The sequence below is a fragment of the Lampetra fluviatilis genome, chromosome 22 (genome assembly GCF_964198595.1).
Source record: "Lampetra fluviatilis chromosome 22, kcLamFluv1.1, whole genome shotgun sequence".
Lineage (NCBI taxonomy): Eukaryota > Metazoa > Chordata > Hyperoartia > Petromyzontiformes > Petromyzontidae > Lampetra > Lampetra fluviatilis.
This window is the reverse complement of record NC_136296.1, coordinates 6737962-6761290: the sequence shown is the minus strand read 5'-3', so window position 1 is coordinate 6761290 and position 23329 is coordinate 6737962. Positions and strand designations below refer to the sequence as shown.

The window sequence follows — 23329 nt, the reverse complement described above, 5'->3', positions numbered from 1 at the left end:
GTACACTTAAACAAGTGTGTGGTCTTCTTCAATAGATCAGCCAGAATGAGCGTTGCAAATAAATGATTAACAATGGGAGCCGGGCAATTCCAAGTGATTTCGGGGCTCAATCGAGTGTCGAGCCAGGGATTATCTCACGTTTACAGCCCTGAGCCAGTGGTCGAAATTCCAAAATTGTATCGCGAAGGGCGAACAGCCATTCATTCAAGATTTGAAGCTTTCGTGACTGCAAGGATTCATACTCTTAGTTTTTTCGGTAAAGTCAAGTAGGTAAAAAATGAAATAAAAATTAATAAAAATAAATTAATAAAACATCACGACGTTTCGGAGGCAACACAAGTCTCCGTCATCAGGTGGGACCGTCACAGCCAGATTTGCTGTATCAAGTGTGATTTTTTATAATTTTTTTGATTAATATTTTATTTTTATTAATTTTAATTTCATTTACCTACGTGACTTTACCGAAAAAACTAAGTGTGCGAACAACCATTGTAGACTTCCCTCAGATGGATGATGAGCAAAGTGAACCCCCAACTAGGATTCGAACTCACGACCTTCTGATTGCGCGCCGCTCGCTCTACTGCTTATCCTTCAGGTAGATAGATAAGTTCTATCTACCGTGACTTTACCGAAAGAACCAAAGAGTAGGGAACGTTGACTTCAATTATTTTTTTATTACTGTAATTATTTATCTGGGGAGATGAGTGTGTCCCCACCCCCCTGATGGATTGAGAGAGAAAACGTTTAAGTATAAGACAAAATAACGTAATTTGTAGTTGTTTTCTTTATTATATTCATTATACAATGGGGGAACCAAAAGTGTCTTTGACAATAGGTGTAGTGGGGAGTGGTGGTGGAGCGGTTAGCGCTGCGCTGCGCTACGAACCCGGCGACCCGAGTTCGATTCCCGCTCACGGCCACCACCTGTGACGATTATCTGAACCGGTCCTGGACGTCTCCTAGGTCGACTCAGCCTCAAATGAGTACCTGGTGCGGTGTGTAAATATCGCCACTGGGGAGACAAAGGCGGCCGCGTGTGGTGTTGGCCACCCACCCCCTCGTGTGCCGTGCCGGCCTTCATAGGTGCTCGCGAACAGTCTATTAAGGCTATACTGGGGGATCTTTGTCTTTGCATGTGACAACACGAAACAAGTTAAGAGAAAGTATTATATTTCATAACCAAACGAAAATACTGTTGCTCGTACACGAGGTTGTTACACAGCGTGCAGGTGAGGGCATTGTTGCCTCATAGCTGTGAACACTGGAGCCTGGGTTCGTGTTACATTATTCCATGAGTCATATGATGCTCAGTGGGCTCGGCACATTCCCTGCATCACCTTCTACCCCGCACCTCCGATAAGCACGGAGTTTGGCCACGTACGGTGCGAAATACGTTCAACATACATCCATATCCTAGCACAGCCACGAGTCGGGAATTGAACATTAAACAAACTTTATTTTACATTGAGGTGAGATTGCGTTAAGTTAGAATCGTTGATCTTCGTCAAATGTACACCACGTGATCTAATATGACCACAGCCAAGACGTTGGAACTAAGTGGGTGACGTTGTAGCATGTGCACCTTGCACCCACGTGGAACCTTTGACGATCGGTTCCAGAGTTGGCCCAGCTCTTAAGCAGGCGGCACGGGTCATGAAGGGGGCCACGGGGGATTTTATTTACAAGCCGCCATTGATCATTCCAGTCCAACAGGGCTGCCTTGGGCCCATCCGGGTGGAAGACATGAGCCAGTACCGTTCCACCTGGATGTGAGAAAAATAAAGAAATGTCGTGCCCCTCTCTCTCTCTCATTGGGGGCCCACACATAAATCATTTTTCAGAGGCCCCCTTCTTTAGTGAGATGGCTCCGAGTGAGATGACAGCAGTGATACAGACACGAGATCGAGGTGTCGCTAGAGGAGAGAATTGTGAAGACATTTTAAAGATGAAGTGACATTTGAGAAGAGAATCAGAGACGAGAGAGCGATGGCGTGAAATTAGGGATTTGGACAAGAGATACGAATGGAGTGAGATGAGAGAATTGAGACACAGACGAGGCAACTATGTAGAAAAATAAGAGATGTAGACAATAGACACATTGTGGCCTTGGATTAAAGAGAGATACGGATAAGAAAAAGATGAGAGAGATACTTGTTATGGCCATGAGCTTCTTTTGTTGACATTTGGATTTTGAGCTGATATTGGGTTCATCCACATTTTTGTTTCATTAATTCGAGGCTGCTTCAGCTGCCTAGTGTCCTGAATATTGGCTTAGTTTTGCTTGTGCCTAGTGCCACCACTGTCGATGAGTCTGTTCCTGACTTTATGTACCAGAAATGATTGCACAGGGGTACTTAGAAGTGCAGCAAAGCACTTACATGAAGCACATTATTTTTTATTGTGTCGAGTCACGTTTTCGCAACATCCCACTGTGGGGGAAATAGAACTGTTTAACATGAACACGCATTTATTTTAATTGCATCGTGATGACATGAGCACGCAAGGTTCTGGACTTGATTGCCTATAAAATAGACAATTAAACGGGGACATTCCTGTATATGTGCGTTGCACATGCCCGTTCATGTGGTCACATTTCACCATGAACACAAGTGCATTTTATAGGCTCTGTAGCACACTGCCACAGTGTTAGTTCAACATACATTGAGCAGCTTTCCCCCTCTTTCCTCCTGATGACGATCGCTTGTGTTGTGATCGAAACGTCACTTTTTTTTTTCTTTGAACCTATCTACGTGACTTTACCGAAAGACCCAAAGAATAGTTAAACCAACTTCAAATCCAGATTACCTACACATACTGTCAAATATTTGTAGTGCATCTTGGTCTAAATTCCCCTATCTCATCTACGATTCAGTGACGAGCTACCCTGACATTGTGTTTGCCTCACCGCCACTTCCCATTCACAAACACTGCACATTTGGTCATCAATTCTTAAGTGGTGCAGTGTCTCGTCGAATCGCTTGGGATCACCAAATAGCTTCCACATATAGGCAACGTAGACCCGTGCGCACGTGAGTTCCGCAAACTCACGTTTGCTTCCTGGCTACTGTGGATTTGTATCTGGCCCTGTACCCCGTCCTCCCCTCGGTTGACTCAGCCTAAAATTACGATCTGGTACAGCAGGCAATATGAGCAATTGGTAGACCAATCACGCCCTAAAGTGCAGCACCAGACTCGGTACGGGGTTCAACTAAAAGCACTGGCTCCAACAGTCTGCAGGGGTAAATGGGGATTCTTTTTTTAAAATGTGCATGTGTCTAGAAATGTACTCAGCACTCTTGCGACCTCTTGTATGCATAATGAATGAGGCTGTAATGCAGCTCATTAAGGCACTTTCTATACTACAGATGCATATGATTACAAATGTTCAGTGCATGTGTCTCTGTAACATGCAACACGCAGATTTGATTTATTTTCACCCCATTCATAAATGATGATGATGATGTTGTTGGACAACCCTTTGTCATTCCGCTGCTGGATGAAGACCTTTTTCCACTCGGTGAATGGGTTAAAGGGATTATTAATCAGCACTGAGAACTGGATATTATCTTCAGCTATATACAGTACATATTTACGTAGATACAGTGGCCATCAATTTAATATATTCACGTGAATGTAAATAGGAATCTTCAAATGACGGCATAATCAGCCATGGTCTATTCACTGCTCGATTACGACCTCCACATGTCATAGCCATTCGCCTGCGATATCACAATCCGTCGTCTCCTGAGCGATCGCCACTCAACCTCCACAGAGGTCACCCCCCCAGGCGCGTTTCCTCGTTTGCCTAACTATTATCCCTTTTAGCAATGTGAGGCTACCCAAGCCCAGGAGGATGTCTCCACGAATATGTATGTCGCCTGATGAAGCTAATTGTAATTACTGGCGAAACGTCGTACTCAGATTTTAAATGTTGTGGCTTTGCTCTCCAACACAACCGGTGTGCTGCACTAGTGACGAATTGGTACGTTCTGTTTACGTGACGAAACCTTTACTAGTTGGCTGTGTCGGGTGGTGGCGGGTTTAACGAGACGTTTACATATTTACGCGATCTAACCCAAAAAACCTCCATCATGGATCTACTCAAGCCCATTTGCTTTTCTTAATTGTATCTCTAGTATCAATTATTTTGAGGGGGGTGGGGGCTAGGCTCTCAGTCTAATTCCAAACTTGCACCTGTTTAAACGTTTTTGAACACTTTTTAGGGTTTTTAGTTCATGTTTCTGATCCAAATGGCATGACAGATAATGTGCACTGATTAAAAGTGGTTCTTGCTGCAGAAAAAACAACCCCAGTGGACTCCTACAATTCGACCCCAGACGATTTCTGCACGAATTAAAATTCTAGTCGGTGGGCAATTCCTACGTTAAAACATACACGAGTGGCCATTTAGCCGGCTGTATTAGGGTCCATACCAGCCGGCCGGTATCAGCTAGAATCACCATAGAAACAAATCACAAAGGCATCAGCCGTACATTGCAATAGCGATTCCACAAGGCTGACCAGGCCTGCATGGACACCCCTCCCCCACCCCTTCTTACCTGAATGTCACATCTTGATTTCCCCAGTCTGACCGCCCCACAATTTCACAATTCTGCTCCCTCCAGGAATCAAATATGACATTTTAAGATTTGAATCACAATCTCAGGCTAGAAGTCATGAATACTGCCCAGCTGGAATCTTTATGTTGCTTTTCATTATCAAATTTAATTGGACAGAAGTATCTTCTTGGTTCTTTCGGTAAAGTCACGTAGAATGGAAATAATAAAATAATAAAATAAAACATCATAAAATAATTCTCACGACGTTTCGGCCATTATTTTATTTTGTTTTATTTTATTATTATGTTTTATTTTATTATTTTATTATTTCCATTCTACGTGACTTTACCGAAATAACCAAGAAGATGAATCCCTGCAGTCACGAAAGCTTTAAATCGAAAAATTGGACAGAAGTGCTCCATCCTGCCCTATACATATGTAGTGAGTAACTTCAGAGACACTAATAGTAGGATTCATACACGTTCATTATACACTTTCAACAGCATAGGGGACAACTATATATGGGTCAGGACAGCCGGCACACTGCCTGACCTAACACCGACGAGGAGGTGAAAACGGGAACGAAGACTTGTGAAGACGACAGGTTCCATTCCCAAATCGCAGCAGCCCTGACCCAGCGTCGGGGCCTCCCTTTTATCCTCCCCAGCGTGGCCCTTGACCACGCCCCCTTTTGGAACCTACCAGAAGGTTCTGGGCTCTGCCCCCACGTGTCCCCTCTGTCACCTTTACCCTACACCCGTGCCTACCACGTGCCCTACTGGCAGACCGGCCGCTGTATCCTCAAATGCCCTTCACTGCTGGCTGCAGTGGCGCACTTCACCTGCCCTGCTGGTGGACCGGGCTATTACACCCGCGATTCCGCTCTCTACCAGTAACCAGCGCTACACGCCGTAGTGACCCATTCTATGTCACTACACGTAAATTGCTTCTCTAACAGTCATCCCATTTAATTCCATTATTTGGTGCGATTTGGCTCAGAATGAACCACTCTCAGAGGGGGGTATGTCGTGTTCAATAAGGGCATCAATCAATCATATGTTTACGAGCGTGCGCTATATAAATGCTCCGTACACTGGTGCATTTGTCGTGTCAATCATTCGCGGACCGCATTCGGGGAAACAGTCAATTGAGGGCTGCTCATGCCAGCAAGGCAACGGGGGAAGGTGGGAGGGGTTGCTTGATCCACGCTGTATTTATTGTCCGGTGTTTGCAGTCTGGTTTGTCCCACACTGCGGTACCGAGCTGTCTGACTGGTTACACCTGTATGGGCTGGGCTTGTGTCTCCTCCACCCACATCCCACACACACACACACAGTCCCCCCACCCCACACACACGCGCACGCTAAGGGGAGCGTGCACTCAGCCATAAAAGCACACACACACACCACCATTTCCGTGTGTGCCGCTCACACATTCCAGCAGCAGCAGTTCACCGTAACAGTCATCCAGCTAAGCAGCACCGCCGTCAAATAAACGCTTCGCGCGGGCAATTGATTATTCATTTGTTTTACCCCCCCAAAAAATAATAATAACATCACGGTGTTACTATTATTTTTATTATTATATATAGCGTCCAGGCGTCGTGCACGCAAAAAGGGTTCTCGTTCATACTCCGTGTGGCTCCGTGTGGAGTGTCACTGGCAAAAAAAAAACGTCGCTCGGTGCAATGAGAATGCCCGCAGTCAGCTGAGCGCCGGTCAGCCTCTCTGCGTGTGCGGAGAGCTTGGGGGGGTGGGGGGGGCAGCTTGCGCTGTGTGGTTCGCTTCAAGTCTCGAGTGCACGCGGCCGTCAAAGGCTGAAGACGGTGGGTCGCGATGGCTCTCGTGGTCCATCTGAAGCGGGTGGAGAAGCTTCGGGGCAAAGCGGACCGGATTGCCCGGGTGACGTTTCGAGGTACGCGCACGCCGTGTGGAGATCGCAATGCTCTCTCTCTCTCTCACACCACACAGACTACGACAAACATATGTGTGTGTGTGTTGTTAATGCGTTTATCGGTGGCATGTTAATTGGACATGATAATATCATCATATTGAATTACTTAAATATTTCATGTAATTAAGTTAAATATAATTAAGTTTGCGGTTTATGTCTTTCCTCTATACTGTAAAAATATACATATATTTCTTGTTTTTTTGCTGTTACAAACTGCATATTCCACCTTCGTTCTCGCAGCTTCCTCTTGGAGGGGTGTCTCAATGACCACTCGCGCTTGATCTGTTTGGGTGCATCAACACCCACGCCGCTTCGTCCACAGCTGATAGACGCGACCTTCATCAAGTGCTGTTAGCGAGCACACGAGGGGGGGTGGGGTGGGCCAGCACCCACGCCCGACCGCCTTTGTCTCCCCAGTGGCGATGTTTACACACCGCACCGGGTACCTCAATTAAGGCTAAGTCGACCTAGGGGAGGCTCGTGACAGGTTCAGATAATCGCCACTGGTGCTGGCTGTGAGCGGGAATCGAACTCTGGAACGCCGGGTTCGCAGCGCAGCGCGCTAACCGCTACACTACAGCTCGCCACACTCACCACGACATCGCAACACCTGAGTTACATACAACACACGGTTGTTACGGCTTTGGAGAGAGCGCTCCGTGCGTTGTCCATTTGTTCTTTGGAATAATTTCCACAGCTTCCTGTCCATTGACATTATTACAGGTCAGGGTGCATCCACTAAATGAGCCTCGGCATTGAACCAGCAGATCAGTTTAATATCTGTCCCTGTGTCTTATTTGTTCCGAAGAGCGTGTATGTGCATCGTGTGCAGTCTAGATAGGAATGCATGCGTGCGTATGATGCGCGTATGGGTAATGTTAATATTATGTTATTTTATTTAAAGCAAAAAAAATAATAATTAGCTTCGCATCTTTGTAGAAATAAATAGCAGATGTACCTCTCCCATTGTATAATTATTGTATGTTATAGAATGATACTGATACGGAACATTGAATAGGATAGTATGAGTCTATTGGTGTAAAACACTTCAATCGAAACCTAATTAATCCTTTGTGCATAAAATTGAATAAAAACATGCTATACATGCATTTTACCGTAATTTAATGAGCTTGTACCGAGCCGGAGGCTACTTTATGCTTGGACAAATCTGCGAATGAATGGTGTACCTTCGTCTGAAGGCGACACTGCAAGCATTGGCTCCAGATGGGTATTTAAAAAAAAATGTTTGCAGTGCGCAGTTATTGCTTCCTGCAAATCGCGTGGGTTTCTTTTTCAATTGCTTTCATAAAGAGCCGTTTTAGAGAACAGACGTAATTGTGGTCTGCGTTGGAGGAAGTTCTCATGGAGAAATGGACTTTTGACTGAATTGTGTCTTGTACAGTGCTGCGGCCATTCACATCTCAAACCGGGTTGTTCTTGTGGTAGTAAAACATGTTTTCGGTGTCTTGTTTCACAAAAGCTGCGCTACGCAGAAGCGATGAAGAGGCTGAGATTTGAAATGTGTTTTTTTGTTATCAATTCAGAGAAAACCGCGCCCACAAAACAGCCCTTCGACGTTGTTACTTTGACCCTTCAGGTATAGTTCATCAGCTGAATTGATTTATTATGCTACAGTGCAGCCTGCAATGTGAAACATCTTTGCCCTTTACGTAAGCTTAGTAGCAATACGCAATCGAGGTAAAACAAATATTGCGATGTACTTACTCAATCGATGTGGGAATAATTGGAACGTTCTAATTTCAATGAAAAGTCTCCCTCGGACCATCATCCTCGTACGGGCAAAAATGAACACCGCTTTTTTGGGGAGCGTGAAAGTTTTTGCCCTCGAGAAAGAATTAGCTCCAGCCAAAGGAATGTGCAATTGTCACCACTCGCTCAGGGCCGCCAATTGAGACTGGCACTTCGCAAGACCCGATTTAGACACTCTCTAAAACCCGCTGAACTCCCATCTCTCCGACACGTTCATATTCCTTTCGCATTTCCATAACTCGCAACGATTGCTTGACGGAGCTAAAAGGATGGCATGGGAGGAATTTTGCGGTGGCGCCGCCCTTGTATGCCAACGGGCATGCCTCTCGTGTGTGTGTGTGGTGTGTGTGTGTGCGCTGCACGCCGGTAAAAGTGTCCGAACAGAACTGGAACACTGCAGCACTGCACCGCTTTCGCAACGTCGAAACGAGTCTCAATATTGCAGCAGCAGCAGCAGACAAGCGCGCACACACACACACACGACGTGTTCACGGTTTCTGGGTCATAGTAACGCGTCCAATAGTGTGGCACGGTGCTGTTGGAGGTGGGAGTTAGTGGATCGTATCGAGATACATCGTGTACCGCGAGGGCACCCACTTGCGTCGCAATGGTGTGGCCTGTATGAGGATGTACGCTTACAGAAAGTAGGTTGCTCACGATTATGTAGGTTTCGAAGTGTTATCTGCTATACGGTGTATAATGGTCAGTAGGCTGGAATTTCAATCCAAAGGTCACCGGTTCGCTTTGACCTCCTGGCGTGGCAGTTAAAACAATAGAGCAATTTTCTTAAACTACCCCCCCCGCCCCGGGTATCTGTCCATCCAGCGGTGTAAATGTGTTCACCGCAGATATTCGAGCGGCAGGTTGCGTGTGGCGAGGGAGAGTGTGGGGACTCCCACGTCTTCCAAGATGTTAGAGCGTCCTGGAAGAGTGGATAGCCCTTATACCAACAGTGGCATGAACAAGCAATTGCAGGGACTGCACCTTTGACATGTTTGCTATTATCTTCCGTTACACGTACATGTAAAGCAAATGTTCAAACGTCCCCAAGCAGGACTCTCCTGAAAAGTGTCACGAGACTCGGTGAGAGTTTTCCTCGGTAAACGTGAATGTGGAATAACAATTGGAACCTCTAACATGCCGCTCAATATGCACGCACTCTCTCGAAGAAGAGAGAGAGAGAGAAAAGGACTTTACCGAAAGAACCAAGAAGATTTAACTGTTTGGTTTACTTGGTAAGTCAAAACATTTATTTAGGCGAATTCAAAAGCTCCCCTTATGGCACGTTGCTATATCACTTTTAATTACTTACCAGGTTCCGCTGAAGGCATGCATGTATTATGTTGAACTTCTTTCGCATCGTACGTAGGCAGTGGATAAAAAGTGGGTTGGAGCAATAGAGAAACGCTGAACTTGATAATGTGAACGAAACGCAAAGCAATGTAATCGATGCATATTACCTGCTCTACCGCGGATCAGAAACATGGACACTGACAAATCGGATGGAATTCTGCTGAGAGACATAAAAACTAACACATGGAATAGAGGACACATGCACGTCAAGTCCATAACTTTGGCTTTGGTAGGACACATTGCTGGAAGGGATGATGGATGGTAAAGGAGTCTGATTATTGAACTCATTTCCCATTCACAGTCTTGAATCGGTGATGAAAATTCCACATTTTTATAATGGTGGTGAGTTTATGCATGGTAAGACCTCTGTTGACGTCCTACAAAGTGGCTATTGATTAGGAAAATAATATATGTTGTGAATTGATGCCCATTCAGGTTTTGAACTTTCAAACGTTAACGTTTTAGATTATGCACTATAAAACCAAATGCACCACAATTGATGAATGTGTAAGTGACTTAAATACGTCCTGTGGATAATTATATACATACATTGACTACCGTTTTGCACGGCATGAATATAGCCGCCGGTTTTAACCACTGTGCGCTTTTGCCATGATGTAAAAACTAAGTATGAATGCATACATACACCGTAACATGTATGACATTATTACAATTATAAAAGTGGTTACAATTTACCGCCTAAGCATATCTTCTTCAAAACTTTAGCTTAACTGGTGGGGCTGGACCTTTGACATGGATATCCAATGCTTAATCATTTAAATTGGTGGAGTGTTCCTCTTTTTTGCGCCATTAAAGGTTGTAGATTCCCTGTTGCACCCCTACAGCTCGGCAGGAGATCTCCGCTAACGCGAGTGACTCACTGCTAGTCCGGCGGTTCGGGAAAATAATTTAAAAACGGGGCTCACAATGCCCTGGGTTGGACTATTAGCTGCGTAATTTATGGCAGAGGAGCGCTGAATGTGTGGGTGCAATTCTTGTCTCGAACCCAGTCCTTGAGGACCTCATCAAACCGCACAGAAGTGGGGAGCCATCGAGTACAGCTGCTGAATCTACAGCTCCATCGCAGGGTTCCGTGCAATGCCGTGGAAGCATCGCTCGGGAACAATGACCAACGCACGCGCTCGGATTGGCAGAAGGCAGTTGCTTTGCCAGTGACGAAGGCAGTTGCTTTGCCAGTGACGAAGGCAGTTGCTTTGCCAGTAACGAAGTCAGTTGCTTTGCCAGTGACGAAGGCAGTTGCTTTGCCAGTGACGAAGGCAGTTGCTTTGTCAGTGACGAAGGCAGTTGCTTTGTCAGTGACGAAGGCAGTTGCTTTGCCAGTGACGAAGGCAGTTGCTTTGCCAGTGACGAAGGCAGTTGCTTTGCCAGTGACGAAGGCAGTTGCTTTGTCAGTGACGAAGGCAGTTGCTTTGTCAGTGACGAAGGCAGTTGCTTTGCCAGTGACGAAGGCAGTTGCTTTGCCAGTGACGAAGGCAGTTGCTTTGCCAGTGACGAAGGCAGTTGCTTTGCCAGTGACGAAGGCAGTTGCTTTGCCAAGTGACGAAGGCAGTTGCTTTGCCAAGTGACGAAGGCAGTTGCTTTGCCAGTGACGAAGGCAGTTGCTTTGCCAGTGACGAAGGCAGTTGCTTTGCCAGTGACGAAGGCAGTTGCTTTGCCAGTGACGAAGGCAGTTGCTTTGCCAGTGACGAAGGCAGTTGCTTTGCCAAGTGACGAAGGCAGTTGCTTTGCCAGTGACGAAGGCAGTTGCTTTGCCAGTGACGAAGGCAGTTGCTTTGCCAGTGACGAAGGCAGTTGCTTTGCCAGTGACGAAGGCAGTTGCTTTGCCAGTGACGAAGGCAGTTGCTTTGCCAGTGACGAAGGCAGTTGCTTTGCCAGTGACGAAGGCAGTTGCTTTGCCAGTGACGAAGGCAGTTGCTTTGCCAGTGACGAAGGCAGTTGCTTTGCCAGTGACGAAGGCAGTTGCTTTGCCAGTGACGAAGGCAGTTGCTTTGCCAGTGACGAAGGCAGTTGCTTTGCCAGTGACGAAGGCAGTTGCTTTGCCAAGTGACGAAGGCAGTTGCTTTGCCAGTGACGAAGGCAGTTGCTTTGCCAGTGACGAAGGCAGTTGCTTTGCCAGTGACGAAGGCAGTTGCTTTGCCAGTGACGAAGGCAGTTGCTTTGCCAGTGACGAAGTCACCTGCGATATTTTGTGTAGAGAGTTGTTGAAAGCCGACTTTCGGTGTTCCTTTCATTCCCGCAAAACAGTGACTGGCCATAACACAGGAGAAACCCTGACACTCGGTCAGCGATGTAGCGGCGAAAGACCTTGGAGGAAAAATGGAACTGATGTTGTGCACGTGATTAAAATATTGCATCTAAGTTGAGTATACGACCTGGACACGACAGGAGAGGATGTTTATACGTTTGTTTGTTTGTTTGATACACACAATGGACAGGAAGGACAATATCAATGGGCCCGCATAATTCGCATTCATGATGTACGTTGACTCAAGAATGCAGAAGTTTGATCACCACATCTATGCCTCTTTATAAGGAACGAAACAGGTGGACTTCTCCACAAATCTGTCTGTCACCTGATGAAGCTAGTTGTAATTACTGGCGAAACGTTGTACTCAGATTGCAAATGTTGTGGCTTGGTTCTCCAACACACCGGTGTGCTGTACTAGTGACGAATTGGCACGTTCTGTTTACGTGACGACCCTTACTAGTTGGCTGTGTCGGGTGGTGGCGGGTTTAACGACACATTTATATATTTACACGATCTAACCCAAAACAACCCTCTCTATTATGGATGTTTGATGCACTGATTAAGGGCAACCACCACAACTTTTTCATGCACGCCTGGAAGGCCGTGTGGCTGATGGTATGTGTAAGAAAAATGTATATTATATTTGGAGGGATAGATATGTAAAGGTGGCATTGTCTGATTGTTGATGTTGTGTTACGAACTAGATGTAGATTTAGCGCGGTGCACTTGTGTGAAATAATCCTCGTGAAGCGCCTTGTTTTGCGAGAACATAGATATGCCTATGCAATGGAATGGACAGGGCCCTTTTCGAGTTGATATCACTCGCGTTCCTGAATTATTCAGGGGATGAGTTTTCACCAATAAATCTCTGTGGAACTCCCAAGCCGCATGGGTCCTTGCGGAGTTTAATCCTAGAGTGTCCCCAGAGCCGGCCCAGCCACTAAGCGACCCTTGCAATTGCAAAGGGCCCCGTGGCCAGCAGAGGGCCCCCTAGAGTCACTGCTAGCTAGTAGGTGAAAAAAATAATACATCAAAGGGGCCTCCAAACAAATTTTGCTTAGGGCCCCCAAAGGTCTAGGGCCGGTTCTGAGTGTCCCCATTGCGAGTCTCCTGCTGTGTCGGTACGCAATTCCATGACTGACGTCTCATATTTTTCCTCCGCCAAAAAGAAAATCCCACGCTCGCTGGTTTGTCCGAGGTGGGCTTCTGAGACGAGGCCTGTGACTGTGCTTGAAATGCTAAACGCGGTAACCCCCGCTCCTGCGTGTTGGCATTGTGAAGAAATGATACCATGCAAGGCAAGGGCATTTCATCTATCTCTTGTATCGGTGAATTGCTGCGTGACAAGGCTAATAATGCCCCAACGATGGATGCATATGATGGCCTGATTTCTTTTGGACGCGAATCATTCAAAGTCAAAAGTGTATCCGCTGCTCAGTCGAGAATGAGGCGGTTTACATTTGTGAACCTGATCCTGTGCTGGAAATTCCACATTCCTACGACCAAAAGCCAGTTGCTCCACATCACAACTATTGACTTAAAATGAACCTTTTTTAGTTTAGTCAACTTACCATTTAAGCATTACTGTGTATAAACATGACGTAAAAAGGCATCCCTGGATTGCAATGCAACATGATTCGTTGGTGGAGGGTCTATCCCTAATTTGTCCTGTGTGTATACACCATACACACTTTGAGTGATATTTACTTTCTAGCCGTCATTTTCTGTCATTAGGGGTGTATTGTCCCCGCGCCGCTAAGCTGTTGATTAAATGCCAGGTCATTTTGAATGGTTGCAGTTCAGCACACTGCACGTCTGGATTCTGGTCTTTGACCCACGCCAGCAAACTTTGTTATACTGCGTGCAATGAAGTGTAAATATTGGCTCTCGTGTTAAAGGAAGGAAACATGAAGTATATACCTCGGGGCAGTAAATATCTCTCCTCTCACAGGAATGCACTGAATGCAGCACAAAGGAAGTTGGTGTTTTGTGTTCGTCCACCGTCCGTGTGTTTGGAGTGCTTGTGGTGCATTATAATCTGAGTTAACTGTATTCAGTACATTGAAGCGCACACTCATCTAAAAGCAATTGGCTTGCGTTCGCGAAAGACTCACGCCGATGTAGCACGGTTGGCTACTTTACGGTGCAAAAGAAGTTCAACGTACGAATATTGAGAAAAAAAGCCACTGCCAAGCTATACTCTTTGGTTCTTTCGGTAAAGTCACGTAGGTATCAAATAAAAGAAATCGCGACGTTTCGATTGCAACGCAGGCAATCATCATCAGGTGGGAAAACCACAGCAAGAATTTTTGTTTTGCTGAAGTGGGAGAGAGATGGCCAAGCTACTCTATGGCATGAACGTCTACATGTGAGCTACATGTTAAGGGTGGCCATCAGTGAGGCCAGTCATGGAACGTTTTCTAATTTAGTTTTTTTTATTTACACCTTCGTGTGGTTCGTGTGCAACACATTTTATTTTGATATATATACATTTTGCTATATGTACGATTCGTAATAAAGTGCTGTATTTTGATATGCTACATTTTCCATGAAGCCCGTTGTTGAGCCACCCTGTTATGCATGTTGCCAGGTGCTGTTAGTAGTATCCGGATGTCTCGTGTACTCACCTGGCTGAGGTTGTCAAAGGCGTCGACTTGTGATCGTAGATTACAGACAGGGGTGGTCGTCGGTGCCCATAAGCCGTTCTTGTGTGTTTTTTTAAACATGATGTTCACCAAGGTGTGACACACATTTTGTTGGTAAACATTCTCACGTGTTTGTAAACAGCAGTTATTTTCAAGGGGCAACTAAATTGCTGTTGCAGTGTTGGATTGTGCCCAGACACACACACATTTCCCCCGTATAGCCTTAACAGACTGTAGGGACAAGTGCTGTCAGCGAGCACCTATGAAGGCCGGAACGGTACACGAGGGGGTGGGTGGCCAGCACTACGCCCGACCACCTTTGTCAACCCAGTGGCGATGTTTACATACCACGCACCACGTACTCATTTGAGGCTGAGTCGACCTAGGAGAGACCCAGGACCGGTTCAGATAATCGTCACTGGTGTTGGCCGTGAGCTGGAATGGAACCCAGGTCGCCGGGTTCATAGCGCAGCGCGCTAACCGCTGCACCACCGCTCCCCACACATACACACTTGCGCATAAACATGCTGCACACACGCAACTGCAGTAGTTCATTGTGAGTGTATCAATGACCTTGTGTTTATTGGTCACGTTATCTTCCCCTACACTTAAATACGGTAGTCATCTTGTTGAGCGTAAATCAGGTGACGCTGGAATGGCGAACCACATTTTATAAAGTGGATTTTTAAAGTGTGTATGTAAAAAAAAATCTAACGTAATTGGACTGCCTGGGGTTTGTTGTTGTTGTTTTTTTCTTCCATTGATCGCAGCTCATTGATTCATAGGTGACTGATGCGGCTGAAGTCGGATGTGCCAGAGATGTGCGCGCGTTGTGTGTTTTTTTTGTCACCTGACTCTTAATCGGACTCCTCCTCTGCTCTGCCTCTCCAGACTCGCCCTACGACACCAAGGTGTTCGAGAACTGCGAAGATGAAGCACGCTTCGACGCGGTTCGTAACCAAAACGTCCGGCGGTCTGTGTCGGCGTCCACTCCTCATTTCAAATTTGAGTTGTTTGAACCTCACCTTTGTTTTACTTCGTTTAACGGACACTTTTATCTTCTTGGTTCTTTCGGTAAAGACACGGAGAATGGAAATAATAAAATAATAATCCTCAGGTGAATAACAGGTCGTCAGACCTGTTCTTCACCTGAGGACGGCTGCTTGCGTTGTGGCCGAAACGTCGTGAGAATTATTTTATTATGTTTTATTTTTATTATTTTATTATTTCCATTCTACGTGACTTTACCGAAAGAACCAAGAAGATGAATCCCTGCAGTCACGAAAGCTTTAAATCGCAATAGGACACTTTTAAAGCGAGCAAAATTAGCGGTCGGCTAATAAAGCCAGCAACGTCGGTGCGTGTACAAACAAGTACCTTGTTTCCTCACTACATCTTTACAACACTGCCTCGGGCATTCATTCATTTGCCGCTACGTTTTTGTAGCAGAGGTGCAAGTCAGGTGCATATACCAATCACTGATAATGTCCATTGTATAAAAAAAATGCAAACCAATACCCACCAATCACCAGAAAGTGATGGTGACGTCACCACGGCGTCTGTGCCAGGCCAGGTGCACTTTGAGGCCACGTGAAGTGTCGAAGGCTCGCTGACAGGAGGTCACAGACAACACCCATGTGCCATGGGTTGGCTGACTGAGATCACTGGCAGATGCACACCAGTGGTACGCGCTCCTGTGCCAACTTGCTGGATTTTAGCCGCCCCGCGCTCTCCGCTCGTTGTTGTAAGCGTCACTCATCTGCCCTCAGTTGTTGTTGGAGGGCGACTGCCTCCAACTGCCCAGTAGCAGCAGCGTCCTTCACGAGCCTCATCCATAGTCCGATCGTGACACCGCTGTAACCAGTCTTCGGCAAGTCCACTCAGCTCCACATCCTCCCATACCGCATCAGTCCAACTCTTCTCCAGCCCGTGTCAAATGCATATAATTGCATACACACATATTTTAGACTAGTATGCGAATATAATACACGTGTCATTTAAATGATCACACAATCTACCTCTGGCCTCTCTTTACGTGCTGTGAATGAGGATCTTTGCTCAAGAAAGTAATCTTTATATGCTGGTAGGTTTTTACCCTTTTAACTGGTACAAAACTGACATCTTTATTGTACCAGTTAAAAGGGTAAAAACCTACCATTATATTTTGCCACTGGTAAAAGAGATCTCATAGTGTAAATCTTTATATGCTTTTTATCATTTTTCAGGAAGTGCTATTTTGATTAATGTGTTGACAGTTCACGAGAGACTTTCCATTGGTTATTGTTCACACGAATACAACAAATTTTGCAATCGATGCAGGAGTTCACGAGTACAAGTCTCTCTTTAAACGTGTTTATTGGAATACGGCGTCTTGAAAATGTCGAATAAATGTAGACCGTTCAAGATTCGCAGTTGCTCAAATTATGTTTGCCTTTCACCTTGATAAGTCTTCTGGCTATACGCTGCAATTGATAGTAAAACTCCTTGTGGTAGCTGCTTAACTGCACACGTTAAGACTGGCACATTGGCAAAAGTTAAGTAATGTTTTGAGTTTCCTTCAATGCTACAGTACCTTAACCAACCATTTTCATCTTTGCTTCCTCACAGGAAACATAACACGTATTGCGCAAACACATTCATTGTTACCGAACGCCTGCGATATACATGCAGTATATCCAGCTGTTATGGGACGCCCCTACATTTCTGTAGTATATCAAGCAATGTATGTATTTTATACTGGTAGGAACCCACTGGTTCCACCAGCCCACAGGGGATTATTGTGTCCGTCCATCATGCAGGGAGGGGTTGGGTGGGGAGGGGAGGGGCTGGGTGGGTTGGGAGGGTGGGGCTGGGTGGGGTGGGGAGGGGAGGGTGGGGAGGGGCTGGGTGGGGATGGTGGGGCTGGGTGGGGAGGGGAGGGTGGGGAGGGGCTGGGTGGGGATGGTGGGGCTGGGTGGGGAGGGGAGGGGCTGGGTGGGGAGGGGCTGGGTGGGGACGGTGGGGCTGAGTGGGGGTGGGAGGGGTTGGGCTGGGTGGGGAGGGGCTGGTCACCCCGTGGTGCCCTTATAAAACTCAACGTTTAACCTACTCGGGCATATTTGCAGAATACACCACGCCGCCATTGACCCTGGCCATTGGCCGAGCAACCCAACGTTCCTACCAGCTCCCTCCGCAGGAATGTGTTACAAGTACTTTAACCGATGTATACAAAGTAAAAGCTGCAGTCCTGCAATGTCTTGGCCACGCCACTGCCGGCAGAAGGGCTTTCGCTTGTGGGAACTGCATAGAGCCCCCCGAAGGGGTATATTTTGGCCTACTCTTCCACGCTGGTAAGACCTCATTAGAAAGAAGTGAGAGTAGCCACAGTTTACCCCATCTTGAGTCTTAACATCAAAGAATGCGTGTACAGTGCAATGTTTTAGATGGCTGCACAGTTAAACGTGTGGTAAGGGGTGTAAAAAAATGCGTTTAACAGAGATATGTTTGCAACTGGAACGCTCCGTGAATTGTTTAAACCAGTTCTAGATATAGTCACATTTTTATTGGCGACAAGTCTCGACTGGTTTTACATGCCTCATAGCATGCAGCCGCTCCCAATGACATCCCATTTCGATTTCGCAACTCGTGGTGATATGAACACACACACACGTATAACTGTACTATATTCAGACACGCAAGGGTGGAGTCACCATTTCACAAGTGTCTGTGGGGGGACGGGGGTGCTAAAAGGCTCAACGTTGTGGGTTGAGGGGGGCACAAGATGGGTGGCTTCAAAGCTTATCTGATGCTGCGTGCCTGTCCCAATGACGATAATAATTCAAATGTTTCAAGCGGCATTCCATCCGAAGATCCCGATGCGCAATGCATTAAAAATCAGGAAACAGAAGCAAAACCAGGGGCAACCGACCAAACTAAAGAGGGAAGGGCACTTTAAAGAGATGGGTGTTCAAAGCAGACTCGAATACATCTACCGATTTAGAATAAGAGAAGCGTCTCATCCGTCTGTGTGGAGTTGCAGTCGTTGAGTGTCACGGGTGCCTGTCAAATCGGTCACAATTGGATTTTGATGGTCACCAAAGAATAAGGGGGGCCACAGTGCCCTGTTCCAGGACCGCTGTTGCGTCTTGTCTCATCGGCAATTGCCCCGGGTTTAGATCGGGGATGCGTTCCTCGAACGTGCGACGACGAACGTCAATCAAAGGGACTTTGCGGCGTAGATGTTGGAGGCGAAGGCTGAGAGGTGGCGGATAACGAGGAAGGGCAGACAATGCCGTCAGCGGCGTGTGTGGGTCGAGGCGGCGCAAATCCGACGAGTGGTGTTCACAAAGTGGCGACGTGTTTGCGAAACGAAGTATTCCTGTCCTTCTCTATTTGAGGAGGAGCATCACGCCGCGCACCTTTTGTGCAGCGTGTGTAACGCAAGCGTTCGAGTCTGGCTCCGATCATATTCTGCTTATTTACACCATTGGAACCTCATTTGCCAGTAAAAAATATGATAATTGGTTTTTTACCCTTCTATCTGGCAACAAAATTGACACCTTTGTTTTACAAGGGGTCATGTTTGCATAGACCACAATACCTGCAGTCATAATGCAAACAAAACACATAACTCTGATAATGTGCTCTAAGGAAAGCTGTCTAGGGTGTGAACCAATCAACTTCAAGGACAGTGCACATTATCAGAGTTATGTTTTTTGTTTGCATTATGACTGCAGGTATTGCGGTCTATGCAAACATGACTCCTTGTAAAAAAGGTGTCAGTTTTGTTGCCAGATAGAAGGGTAAAAAACCAATTATCATTCTACTTATTGTTAACCATGTGGCCTACACACACACACAAAAATCCTGTTTTAAAACCCGAGTAATCTACAGAGCTTTACCTTTCGAATGAAATGTTGGTTTTATAAATCCCAGAAAAGAGGGCATGTGGTTAATCGCACGAGCGTACATTTCACGGTTAGATTTGGCGAGAGAGCCGTAGTCTCATTATTCCGCCCCTGAGTCTGCACCCCTCATGGGGCTGCCCATGCATTCACCGGCAAGGCAAAGTGGTTTCCTGCTCAAATGTGCATTGAGGCGGCGGAGGACAGCCCTGAGCCAGTGGTGGAAATTCCACATTCCTCTGGTGTGGGTGTGGGAAGGCATGGGCGGGGTGGCGAGTCCATCCATAGGACAGCCACTTAACTTTCCCACAAAGTGGTGCTTGTTATATTCTGATTGAAAGCTTTCGTGACCTAAAGGAATTCATAACCCTGGAGGGCTGTTGGGCCGAGTCAACCCCTGAATGAGGATTTGAGCTCGCAACATTTCGATTGGGAGCCGCTCACTCTACCGCTGAGCCACCCGGCTAGATATGCATCAAGGACGTATCGTAAATACTGATTTGTCAACCCTACGGAATTACGCGGTCGGCTGCCGACTTTTAAATCCTTTCTCAGCGCAGGCCGATTTCCGCAGCCAAATATCCCGCTTCTCACAACTCCGCCATGTGTGTCTTTCTGTTTTGAAAATTAGCGTGCTGTAGAAGGGTACACAACAAAAAGACATTGGCAGCCCCCCACTTAAATGTTTACGCTTGAGAGTGTGCAAATACATGAAGACCCAAGATTCAAAGACGACCATTCTTCACAGAAACTTTTTTTTAAAGTCCAGCCACCAGTATTCCACGAACACACAGTTGCTCACTCGACTTATGTACTTCACATACAATGGCACCATTTTTTTAGAGGCGGGGGGGGGCGGATCAAATTATCCTTTATTACTTTTGGGTGGTGCAGAGGGGGGCGAGGTTAGTGCCGATTGTTGTGGCAGTGGGGCAAGCACCAAAGACAAAGATCCCCCGTATAGCCTTAACAGACTGTAGGGGCAAGTGCTGTTAGCGAGCACCTATGAAGGCCGGCACGGCACACGAAGGGGGTGGGTGGCCAACACCACGCCCGGCCGCCTTTGTCTCCCTAGCGGCGATGTTTACACATCGCACTAGGTACTCATTTTAGGCTGAGTCGACCTAGGGGAGGCCCGGTACCGGTTCAGATAATCGTCACCGGTGTTGGCCGTGAGCGGGAATCGAACTCGAGTTCGCCGGGTTCATAGCGCAGCGCGCTAACCGCTACACTACCACCACCACCACCGTACGAGGCGAGTCTCTCCGGTTCGTGCCGAGCCATGCCCCGGCGCGGCTCGGAAGGCACCACGCAGTTTATTCTTTTCCTCACCGCAGCAGCCGAACCGTGCGGCTGCACGTCGCCACGCGGTCAGGGCGTGCGCAGAGCGGTCGGTGACACTGGCCGCTCCGTCCTCCTGCTCCCCCTCTGCTTGGCCATGAGTCAGAGTCGGCTGGTATCCAGAGGTGTGGACTCGAGTCATGTGACTTGGACTCGAGTCAGACTCGAGTCATGAATTTGATGACTTGCGACTCGACTTGGACTTGCATAACAATGACTTTGTCCCACCTATGAGATGTGGACTCGAGTCATGTGACTTGGACTCGAGTCAGACTCGAGTCATGAATTTGATGACTTGCGACTCGACTTGGACTTGCATAACAATGACTTTGTCCCACCTCTGCTGGTATCTCGTGAGGCCAACGCTTCACAGTTTGGTTCTGGCTTGACTCGGGAAAGAAGCGGTGAAAAATCCCACCACGTGCCGTGGGGAGTTCGCGCTGGCTCGAGGTGGATGTGCCAATGGGGGGGGGGGGAGGTTATTACAGTATCGTTGTACGTATTTTTTACTTTACTTTGCACCGTATGTAACCAACAGTGCTCATTGGAATAAAAGGCCACATTGCATGCCGTCAACAATATATTTAAGAGGATTGTTGAAATCGTGGGAGGTACATAACTAAGAAACGGGCTAATTGGCACTGCAAGCCCTCTGAATTGCAGCCCGCTCTGGCATTGCCCCAGAGCGGTGTGAAGGGTCAATTGCTGCAGGTGGTGGGATCCCTCTGCACGAATTACATTCATCAGGGACGTCGTTTACCCTGTGATTGTGGGACAAATGGCTTGCTTTTGATACGGGGGTGAGGTGTCAACAAGTAAATCCCAGAAGCCACGCTCTGGTGGACTTTGGAGAATTATTTTTTTCACACAGCTGACTCACCGTGACAATCAGAATCCTTAACCTGTCGGTGCCTGATATATGTTTCATGTTTTTTTGACGTATCCCAAATTGTAATGCAATGAGGATTGTTACGTTATCTTGTGCACTCGATGAAATAAATCTGGTGGACCACAGCCTGATTTAAATAAAAGTCGAGAATAGAATGTCTTCTCGTGCAGCATCATTGAGGATCACAATGGGGCTCACGATGCTTTACGTTCCATGGCATTATTAACACTCAAAGGCATTTTTCACCTGTCGTGTATATGGCCTTTAAACATTGTTTGGTCTTAGTTGTTATCGCGAACAAAGCATTTTTGTTTCAGGGAAAGGATGTGTCGCATTATGACGAGTTCAGTCATCAAAATGAAGTTGCCAAGCACGATCGCAAATAGCATTACATGAATTTCGTATTATATTAAAACAATGGTTTTATTTTATACCTAAACAAATTTTTGTTGTTGTTGTTACCTAAGAGGAATGCCTCAACGTGATGGCAGTTCAGTCTTGCAAATAAAAAATGGAAACTCCTTTGCAACAGCAGAGACGGCATGAAACGCGTCATCTTTCACATTGTTACCGGATTTAAATACCTATCTATATGGAGCTGGGGTTTTTTTGTGTCCATTTCTTTTCGCGAAACCGCAATCCGGGCGTGACCGTCAACTCGCACGCAACAGTGCACACACGCATGGCTGAGCTATCCCTGGCATGAGTGCCGTCTCTTCACTGGAATTGGCACAGTGGCTGGGTATGGCAATTGTGCCTGAACGTCTCCGTGCCCGATTCGTCATCGACGAACCTATGACATCCATCGACGAGATAAACATTTCAACAATCCGACAAAATGCACTGCACCTTTCAACGTTTGTATACAAAGACCCGCACTTCATCACATCTCTTGGAAGATCTGATCGTTTTGGAGTTTTAATGAGTTTGTCTTTATTTTCAATTTATGTGTGATGAGCGATCATGGTGAGTGGAAGGTTGTGATTCATTTCTGACCTCTCTCCCCAGCAACAATCAATCGTCACGATTCAGAGTCACAACTAGATCTTATACAAAATCTGTTCTCTTTCTTTGTCTCGTTATTACTATTTATTGCATTGCCATGCATAGTCCCATGGGATGTTGGCTATCAACAACAAGGCAACTCCTATGACTAATTGGGAATGGGACGCAAGCGTAGGATTGATCACCCTGTCGCTGGCCGCCTTTGGGGAGGGTGTATAGCGTGAAAGGCCGACACACCCTAGGAACCAAAGGTTCACTACTGACGATGCGCTCCCCAAATTTCACCAGGCTCACTGTTCATTAACTCTTGGAAGTGCTTGCACAAAGGATAGTAACATCTCATCCTGTGTTCTTGGAATCTACTACACTATAAACTACTATACACTACGCTACTATAACAACCGCCATTCGCCACTAAGTGGCGGTGACGTCACCACGACGCTTGTGCCAGGCCAAGTGCACCTTTAGGCCACGTGAAGTGTCGAACGCCCGCTGGCAGGAGGTCACGGGGCAGACCCAGCAGGTGCCACGGGTCGACTGACCGAGATGACCGAGATGACTGGCTGATGCACCTCCTTTGCCCCCTACTGTACCAACTTGCTGTGCTTTAGCCACCCGGCGCTCCGCTCGTTGTTGTGAGCGTCGCTCCTCCGCCCTCCGTT

At 46.8% G+C, this 23329-nt stretch overlaps 1 protein-coding gene across 6 annotated transcripts in view; it reads left to right on the top strand.

Moving 5' to 3' along the window:
- Positions 1-5979: 5979 nt before the first annotated feature.
- LOC144938471 (otoferlin-like) overlaps positions 5980-23329 on the top strand; it is a 163861-nt gene continuing 146511 nt past the window's right edge. For 2 of the 6 annotated variants that reach the window (XM_078866319.1, XM_078866317.1), the window contains exons 1-2: positions 5985-6473; positions 15441-15499. In XM_078866319.1, the coding sequence (XP_078722445.1) occupies positions 6395-6473; positions 15441-15499 (138 nt within the window). In that variant the 5' untranslated portion in view covers positions 5985-6394. Of the gene's footprint in view, positions 6474-15440; positions 15500-23329 lie in introns of all 6 variants that reach the window. The other 4 variants (XR_013637844.1, XM_078866321.1, XM_078866318.1 and 1 more) reach the window with 4 other exon arrangements.